This window comes from Mandrillus leucophaeus, unplaced genomic scaffold (assembly GCF_000951045.1).
Source record: "Mandrillus leucophaeus isolate KB7577 unplaced genomic scaffold, Mleu.le_1.0 Scaffold244, whole genome shotgun sequence".
Lineage (NCBI taxonomy): Eukaryota > Metazoa > Chordata > Mammalia > Primates > Cercopithecidae > Mandrillus > Mandrillus leucophaeus.
Window position 1 is genome coordinate 1584506 of NW_012102521.1, and position 9622 is coordinate 1594127.

General features: G+C 63.2%; 1 protein-coding gene across 1 annotated transcript in view; it reads right to left on the bottom strand.

The window, feature by feature from the left end:
* Positions 1-1712: 1712 nt before the first annotated feature.
* Positions 1713-9622, bottom strand: part of NUDT14 (nudix (nucleoside diphosphate linked moiety X)-type motif 14) — a 9703-nt gene continuing 1793 nt past the window's right edge. The window contains exons 2-5 of the mRNA XM_011982902.1: positions 6408-6451; positions 5679-5743; positions 5250-5487; positions 1713-2033 (exon numbers count right to left, since the gene is read on the bottom strand). Coding sequence (XP_011838292.1) covers positions 1793-2033; positions 5250-5487; positions 5679-5743; positions 6408-6451 — 588 coding nt within the window. The 3' untranslated portion in view covers positions 1713-1792. The remainder of the gene's footprint in view (positions 2034-5249; positions 5488-5678; positions 5744-6407; positions 6452-9622) is intronic.

The window sequence follows — 9622 nt, forward strand, 5'->3', positions numbered from 1 at the left end:
ACAACCCCCTCTCCAGTGCTGGGAAATCAATGCCAGCTCCATTAGGCCCGGCAGCGCTGCCTGCTGACCCACCCCATCAGGCTTCGGAGCAGAGTGAGGGGCTGGACTGCACCCAGGTCCGGGTGCCCTGTCACCTGTCCCCTCGGTGCTTTGGGGGCCAGACCCACCTGGTGCCTGCAAGAGGTCCCTCTGAGGCAGTGGGCAGCCTCTGCCGGTCAGCCCGGAGGGCCCGCTGCACTCTCATGGGGTCACCAGGCAGGCTGCTGGTAAGGGCAGCACAGCAGGGCTGCTGTCCTGTGAACATCCTGCTGCGGCCTCATCTGGGTAGAGGGAAGCTGAGGCTGGCCAAGACACACGCACCCATACGTGACCGCCTCTCCCAGGCACACACCTCATACCAGACAGCCCCTCTGCGGCAGCCCTGTCGCTGGCCTTGCTGATGCAGACAGCCCCTCTGCGGCAGCCCTGTCACTGGCCTTGCTGATGCCCACAGGGTTCCACCTGCGCCACAGTCAGCATTTGCATACAGGTGGCACTGCTTTTGTGGGCCCCTGAGGTACAGCCTCCTCAGGACAGCCTCCAATGCCAGGCTGCCTGGCACTGTGCTGGATGACAACAGGGGGTCAGTTCCCACCTCCCCACCCAGGGTGCCCCCCTGCAGGGTACTGAGGCTCCCTTCACCTCACAGTCCCCTTCTCCACCTTCCTGGGAGCCAGAGCCTGGACCTAATGATGTCCAGGAGAGGATCCTGCCCAAGACTGATGGCCCAGCAGTGCCCTCAAATGCCCACAACCAGTGCCAACACAGCCATTTAGCTGTGGAGCCCTTCCTGTGCACCTGTGGCCCAGGAAGCAGACCAGGCCAGTGGGGTTCCTGCCCCACAAGCATTGTGGGCACCTGGGAAGCAGCTCTGAGCTGCACGCACCTCCCACAGCTCCACCCTCAGGACATGTCAGAAGGCAAGGCCAAGGCATACAGGCCAGAGATGCTCAGGGGCCAGTAGAGCCTGGTGCTGGGCGGCCCAGGCTGAGGCTGTGCTCCGGGACCAGGATCGGGTTAGCACCAGGAACCTGGCCCATGTCAAGGAGAACACTGGCCCTGTGTCCCCACCCTGTGTGCCACCCCCTCCTCTGGGGGCCTGCAGACATTTCTGCATACCCCACAGGCCGAGGAAGGTCCCCTGGAAAACTTCCAAGGTCGGGGGTGCATGGACAGCTACTGGGGCCCCCGACATGGGGCAGCTTTGGCTCCAGGCTCCTGTGGAGTGGCTCTAGCCCAGCTCGTCAGGGTGGGGACCGCTCACTTGCCCCAGGAGCAGGCAGCGCACTTTCCCTGCAGTGAGCAGCCTGCAGTGCTGCCTGCCCCATCCCGACACCCGAGGACTGGCTCAGCCACCACTCCTGTGAGTACAGCTCACGCTGCAGCCACGTGACCAGCAGGCCCACCTCCGGGCCTGCCATGCCACCCTCCATGAGTCCCAGACCCCACCCCTCCTAGTTCCAAGAGAAGGCACAGCCTGGCCCTGCCCATGGCATCCCCAGGCCTGTCCTCAGCCCCACAGCAGCCACTTGCATGGCCTGCCACCAGTTGCTCCTGCTACAGGAGAGCTCGCCGTGTCCCGAGGGCCATCTCAGGTCAGGGTCGCTGCTCCCCGCCCCTTCCCCAGTCCTCTCCAAGGCCCTGGTCACAGCTCAGAACCAGCAGGCAGAGGCTGGAGCTATGTAAGCCTTTATTGGGTCTGCAGAGTGTAGGGTAAGTGGCCAAGACTGGCCTCTGTCTAGAACCCTGGATCTCACTGGAGATCCAGGTTGGGGGCCACCTGGCTGAGGAACCACGAGACACCAAAGATGACGCCGAGGGTCTTCGGGATGTCCGGGTTGTCTGCAAAGGCCTGGGCGCCTTCCAGCGGCAGGTGCACCACCTCAATGAGCTCACCTTCCTCTGCCAGGCCCCCACCTGGACCACTACGCTGGGCGTCTGTCACCTCTGTGTAGAACATGGTCTGTCTGGAGCCAGTCAGTCCCACTCCAGACCTACGGGTTGAGACAGGGTCTGCTGAGTCGCCCTGCTGGCCCCCTGGTCCTTCTACCACCCTCCGACTCACCCTCTCTACTCTGCTCCCTCCAGCCCTCCAGTAGGCAGGACTGTGGGATGCCCTCTCCCACCGGATGCCCACCTGGTGTGCACGCCTGTGGCCCCTCCACCAGCAGGGCATCCCTTCCCTGATCAGGCTGTACTCGCCAGGTGGGGAGGGTGTTGTAGATGTGATTAAGGACCCTAAGCAGTGACTTGAGCTCATCAAAAGGCAGAGCATCCTAGGCAGGCATGGCCCAATCAGGAAGCCCTCCGGAGAGTGTTTCAACGCCAGAGAGGGAGAAATTCGGACCTGTCCTGCTGGCCCTGAAGAGGAAGCAACCGCCATGCTGGGAGGGGCCAACAGCCAGCAGAGAGGTGGGACCCAGTTGCCAGCCACCAGGACGTGAATTCTGCCATAACCATGTGGGCCAAGGATACGCCATGCCCCCATGAGATTGCAGATCCGGCGGACAACCTACCTGCCACCTGTCAAGGCTGAGTAGAAGACCCCAGCCCTGTATGCAGCCCCCAACCACAGACACCGTGAGGCTGTTCCCGGTGTTGTCTGGAGCCCCTCAGTCTGTGGCCGGCTGCAGAGGCCCATGCCAGACCCCAGCCCATACCTGGGGACACAAGCTGGCTGGGAAGCAGGGACAAACCCAGCAGGCTGGGAATGGCCTTCCCACAAGGGTTCCCCACCAGGAACCCACAGGACACAAGTTTCAAACTAGGGACAGCATGCATTGACCCCCCCACAGCATGGCAGAGTGGGGTGGGGTGGCAGCGAGGTCCCCAGGATCAGGCCCAGTGGCCCAGGCTGGGGAGGGGTGAGACGGAGCCCCCTCCCTCAGTGGGCAGTGGCCAGAAGGGGGCTGCTGGCAGCCAGGAGGGGTCAGGCACCAAGGGAAGGTGCCTGGACTGGCGTGTGTGGAGGGAGACCACAGGCTGGGAGGACAGGATGGCAGAGGGACCAGGCTGCATTCTGGAACAGGACGGGGAAAGCGAGGTGTGGATCTGGGGAGAAACGGGACTGAGGGGCATCTGAGAAGATGACCAGGGGGTGGGGGAGCCCTGGCTCGCCCCAGGAGGGGCTGTCGGGTACCATGAACCGAGGCCAGCCAGAGGCCTGCAGGGTGGAGGCCGCCCTCTGAGATGGGCCCAACATGCATGGGCAGGGAACAGAACTGGGGGCTTCCATGCCCCACCCCCAAGGCCTCCCCATCCCAGACTGACCTTACCCAGCTGCTTCCTTGCCCTCTAGCCCCTCACCTCCCGCAGACCCCTTCCTGATGGCCCATTTCCGGTGGCGGCCACAGCTGCACCTCTGGGGGAAGTGGCGGGTCTGGGGTTTCCAGCCCCGGTTTCCGCTGGCTTGTGAAGGAGACAGGCCCGGCCCTTGGCCCGGGCTGAGAGGAACCTACCAGCCAGGCTGGGCAATGCCTCCCCCACCCCAGGGCACGTTCCAACTTCACTCCATCACGCCCCAAGCTGACTGCCTCCCCGGGCCTTGTCCTTTGCAGCGGCAGGTAAGAGGCCTGGCTCACCTCCAGAATCAGACACAGGAGCCACGGGCCCTGCCACAGGGTGGGCAAACTTTGCTGTCAGTCCAGCCCCCCATCAGGCCCTCAAAGACAGACGCCCTGACCCCTAGTCGGCCGCATCTCCAGTCCTGCATCCCTGAAGCCACGGCCTGCTCTTCACAATGCAAGTCTAAGCAGGATGCCCACTTCCCAGAGCCCTCCTTGGCTCCCCAGCACCCTCACAATCAGGCTGTGGCCCAGAGCTTGTGCCAGTAGAACCACCGCGGCCAGGGCTGCTTCACCACTTGCCCTGAGAGCCTATGCCGTGCAGCCCCTCTGCCCAGGCCCACCTCCTCCAGGGGGACCAAGGGGACTCCAGCCCCTCCCATGCCTCCCAGCTGTGCTCAGTACCATGGGCCAGGGAGGTGGGGGCACAGTGGGCATGGCCGGCCACGGGGTGTACACCTGCAGAAAACGAAGGCCCATCCTTCACACCCAAGTCCACCCTTCGGCGTGGAAATTCTGTTTTGCTGAGACGGAGTTTCACTCTTGTTGCCCAGGCTAGGGTGCGATGGCCCAATCTCGGCTCACCGCAACCTCCGCCTCTGGGTTCAAGCGATTCTCCTGCCTCAGCCTCCTAAGTAGCTGGAATTATAGGCTCCTGCCAGCACACCTGGCTAATTTTGTATTTTTAGCAGAGACAAGGTTTCTCCATGTTGGTCAGGCTGGTCTCGAACTCCTGACCTCAGGTGATCCGCCTGCCTTGGCCTCCGAAAGTGCTGGGATTACAGGGGTGAGCCTGGCCCAGCGTGGAAATGCTGCCTTTAACTTGGAGTCCACCTACCCAGGCAGGAACGCACCCAGGTGAAGTCCTTGAGGCTGCTGAGGCGGGAGGGCCGCAGGTTCAACCCTGAGTGGCCCATGTGCCGGGCTGACAGGCTCAGAGACATCTGGTGCTTCTCCCAGTGGAGTGGGCCCTAGCCTCTGGAGGAGGTTGTGGAGGCTGGTGCTCAGCTGGTGGGGCTGGGGGGACTCTGTGACACCCTCCTCCTTCCCCAAGACCTCAGCTGGAGTCAGGAGCCCATCGTAGTGTCCCTGGGGAAGTGGATGGGCTTCATCCCAACATCTTGTCCTGGGAAGGCAACCCCAGCTGGCAGGCCTTATGGGGCAGGAGTTGGCGCCTCGACTTGGGTGGGGTCACGTCCCAAAGCACAGGCTCCAGGCCGTGCCTCTTCCCCAGGGGAGCTGGAGCCACCCCTTCTCCAGCCCAGGACACAGCTTCTCCCTCATTCCTGAGCCACCCTCTGAGAACAGAGCTGTGACTCACCCCCACCCCCAGCACCCGGTCTTAATCCTACAGGAAGTAGAGGCACCTGTCAGCAGCAGCTGCCACCCGGCCTGCCCCACACGGCTGGGGGCCGCAGGCTGGAGGCATGGGGCTGAGACGCTCCAGAGAGCCCCAAGAGCCCAGGTTCCGGCCTGGCTTAGGATCTAAGGCGCGCTCTGTCCCACCCTCCCCTAATCCCATGTTGAAAAACAAGGAGAAATCCATCCTGCTTGCACACTCCCAGGGACGGGGCCCTCACCCTCTCCCAGAAAGCCTCTCCCGCCTCCTGAGCCACGCCACAGACCTGAGGGCCTGGTCCCACTCACCAGTATGTGGCGACCCGGCGCAGATCAGACGGGGCCAAGTGGTAGCCACACTCCTCCCAAGCCTCCTTGCAAGCCACTTCCTCCAGCGAGAGCCCAGGCTGGTCCACAAGGCCGGCACACAGCTCAACTGTCACCCCCGCTGAGCCGGGCAGGGCTGGCTGCAGCTCCCGGGGCCTGTCCTGGTCTACAGCTGCTAGGGACCCTGGGAAGTGGCGCTCCACCTCGCCCGCATACACAGCTGCGTGGGAGGAAGCCAGACTATGCTCACAGCCACGTGGTGGCCACCTCCAAGTCACCCGTGCAGCCAGGCCCCCTCACAGGGCCTCAGCTTCCCCTGGAGCCCCCTCCCACATCTATATTCAGACCCTCAGGACCACAGGGACCTGAAGGTGACCCTGCAGATCCCCTTCCCACCCCAGCTGGCCTCACCTGGCCGGAACTGCTTCACCAACACCAGGCTCCTCCGAGAAGAGTTGAATAAGAGAACGGTCACGCTGTGTACGGTGGGAGGGGCTCAGCACAGAAGCACTCCACTGGCCCTGCTTGGGGCCCTGCCTCCCACCTTTCTGTTCCCAGCATGGCCATCCCACCTCCTTGCCAGCAGCCCAGGGAGGTCAGGCCCCTTGCTCAGATAGGATGGCTGAGGCCCAGGCAGGACAAGAGCTTTCCAGGGTCACAGTCCGGCCAGGACCCAGACCTGCTGTATTCCAGCTGGCAGGATGGGAGGCAGGGGGCAGGGAAGGACACACGGGCAGCTGAGTAGGTCAGGGTGCTAGCAGCTGCGGCCGGGTGACTGACAGGACGTTTGGCCCTCACTGACCAGCTGCCCACCAGCCACACTCCTCGACCCACGTTGCCATCCAGCCCAGACCCTGGATGCTAGGGGCAAAGGCTCCAGGATGACCTCTCCCTGCCCCGAGAGGACTTGCCCACCATCACAGTCCTGGTGGCCTGAGCTAAGACCTGACTCAGCCCCCAGGCCTCAGGCTGACCCCTCCGGGACAGGAAACCCAGAGGCCGGGCAGAGAGAAGGGACTTTTGGAGCCCCGCAGGGAACAGAAACGTCAGGGAGGAGAGGGCCCCTTCCCCCTGGGCCCAGTGTTCCCGTGGACATCAGTCTGGGGCTTCCCCAGTGGCCGGGCTGGGCCAGGCTCTCACCTGTCATGCGTCTTCATGAAGTCCCAGGACTTCTGGGCACCGTTCTAGAAGAGGCAGATCAGTGGTTACAATGTGCCAGGATGGGCAGAGGTGCTTGGGGAACCAAGGAGGCCACAGACCCGCCGCACCCACTCCAAACCAGGGAGATCGGCTCATGGCCTGGGTCCACAGGACCCAGGAGCTGCAGCTCCCGTGGGCAGAGGAGCAAGCAGCCTGGGAGGGGCAGGGAGGTCGAGGACAGCCTAATACCCTAGGAGTGAGGCAGAAGACCAGGGCAAAAGGCAGGGAAGGTGTCCAGGCACCCCATGAAACACTGCCCAGCACAGACCGGGCACAAGGGGCTGCAGAGAGACGCACACTGTCACCAAGTATAGGAAGGCTCATGGAGGCTCAGGGAGGCTCAGGGAGGCAGGCATGATCCCCTCACAGCAGGGCAGGGAGGGCCCCACAGGCAGAGGAGAGATCAGGTTTTCCTGCTGAAGCTTCCTTGGGCCACTGAACAGGGGGAGACGGGAGGGCAGGAGGGGCCAGCACCAGGAGAGGATGGGGCAGGCTGGCGCCTCAGCCAGGTAGGAGATGGCACTGCAGGACTCTGTGACTGTTGTGATGGTGACCAGGCTGGGCCCCGCCTCCCACCCTCCCATCCCCAGTTTCTGGCCGTGGCTCTCCCACATACCCTGTGGTCCTGTTCTCCTGTGGCCACCCTCCACCTTCCCCCTCCACACGCTGGGCACGCCGCCCTGGCAGGCCCCTGCACCCTGGGTGGGCAGGTGTGTGGGCTGGGCCTGCTGGGGGAGGCTGGAACTGACGCATTCTGAGATGCACTCCCATCCTGGGGGCTGGGCCTGGGGTCCCACGGGGTCCCATCTCCGGCAAGCTCAGCCCATCTGCCACTCCGAGGCGCAGGTGAGCTGCTCATCCCACCCTGGGGGCTCTGCCCAGGCTGTGAAATGGACAGAGCCTGAGCGGCAGAGACACAGGAAGTGCAGCCAGGACTGCAGAAGAGGGAAGAAGCCTTCCTGAGGACTTCCTGGAAGAGGTGACGGAAGTGAGGGAAGGGATTCTGGGCAGGCAGAGGCACAGAGGCCCTCTGAGCTTGGCTGGCAGGCAAAGGCGTCCTGGGAGGAGAGTGCCCATTTCCAAGGGAAGGGAGGGCCAGTGTCCCGCACAGGTCAGGATGCCCAAGAGGCCGTGGGGTACCACTCCCGGGAGGCGAGCCCAGGCCTGCCTGACATCCAGCCATCCCAGAGCCAGCCACCCAGCCAGGGCAGGCTTCAGGGAAGCCCCCTGCCCACAGCCTGCCATGTGCCTGCTATGCCCATGCCCCCTCCCCACCACTGCTTCCCTCTGAGTAACATCACCCCATGCAGGTCTCAAGGACCCTCTCAGCTCAAGGTCAAAAGTGTGTCAGACCCTTAGGTCCAGCCAGGTCAAGGTGCAGGAAGGTTCAAGGAGGCCACTGAGGCCTGGGAAAGAGGGGCAGGGCTGGGTGCAAACAAAGCCCCATCACCTCAGAGCCATGGGGGTCCCCCGCCTTTGGTCTGCCTGACATCACAGGCCTCCCCTGGCTGGATGCAGCAAAAAGCTGAGGGCTGCAGCTGTCCCTGGGTGGCGGCCAAGGTCCAACCCAATGTCCCTTGGCCCTGAGAAGACGCCGCCCGGCCTGAGCCTGCATCCGTGTCCACCACAGCCACGGCCCACACCAGCTCAGCTCTGGTTACCAGAGCCCCTCAGCAGAGCTGTGCCAGTGGGCTGCCCGCTGAGGCTGCGAGGGCTGCCCTGAGCGCTTCACAGGGAGTGAGGGAGAGAGCGCTGCCACCAGGGCCACAGAGGGCACCTGCCTGGGCTGCCCTGTACCTGCTGCCTGAGGCCCAGCCCTGTGGGGACTGTGCAGCCACAAGCAGGCATCCCATGTGGCCATCAGGGAAAAGGGCAGTGACCCCATGTCCCCACCTGCTGTACCTCGACTGATCCCAGCTGCCCCCCGCCAGCACCACCAGCTTAGCTTTGCCTTGGGGAGAGCCAACAGGACTCCCGCCACAGGGAAAGTGAGGGGCACAGGGCCTCTCTCAGGCTGGGGGCTAAGAGGGCTTCACAAGGATGGTGAGGGGCAGCATCCTGGATGTGATGGGGGGGACAGGATGCCCCCTGAGGGAAGCAGGCAAGCAGAGGGGCACGGCGACCTGGACCACCTGACCTGATAAGAGAGGCTGGGGGTGCTGGACTGACTGTGGCCAGGAGGGTAGTCTTTGCCTAAATGGCATGCAGGAGCTCTGGCAGAGGGGAGATCTGCTGGGGGCAGGCGGGCATGCAAGCAAAAGGTGGGGCCCGAACCGGACAGGGCTGGGCTTAGAGGAAGACAGGCTGGGACTCAGTGATCCACTGGATGTGGGAAGAGGATGGCAGTAGCTCCTTCACCCAACACATATGCCTCGTGCCTGTAATCCCCATGCTTTCAGAGGCCAAGAGTTCGAGGCCAGGAGTTCAAGACCAGCTTGGGCAGCAGTGAGACCTCGTCTCTACAAAAAAATTTAAAAATCAGCCGGGTGTGGTGGTGTGCACCTGTGGTCCCAGTTACCAGGGCAGGGGCTGAGGCAGGAGGATCGCTTGAGCCCAGGAGGTTGAGGCTACAGTGAGCTGTGATCATGCCACTGCACTCCAGCCTGGGAGACAGAGCAAGACCCTGTCTCAAAAACAAAACAAAACAAAATATTCCTTGTGAACCTACCATGTGCCTGGTGCCAAGTGAGGCAACACAGCCCCTCGTGTCGGGGCCTGGCATGGGAGAATGTGACACCCTAGGAGGTGGGGAAGGCTGAGCTTAGGCAGATGGAGACTCCAAGGAGGTGCCCTCCCTGGAAAAAACCCCAAGGAGGAAGCCCACTTTGAGACTCGCTCAAATTCTCACTCAGCTCCTTCTCCCACCTCCCTGCTTCCACCCTCTGCACTCCTTGCTCCTTCCTCCTCGGCCCAGCTATCTCCTCCTTCAAGTTGTAGCATGAAAGCCACCATTTCCAGGAAGCCTTCCCTGATTCCCAGGGCAACCAAGGAGTCCCACTGCCAAAAGGGTCGGATTCCGGGGACGGGAAGGATAGGGTCCAGCAATGCTTCCTTGAAAGGATGAGTGGTGTCCCCTCAGATGTCCCTCCTGCGGCCCCTCCCCGGCCTGGGGGCTCACTGGGTCGGGGAACCCGCGATCCGGCGGGCGGAGAAGG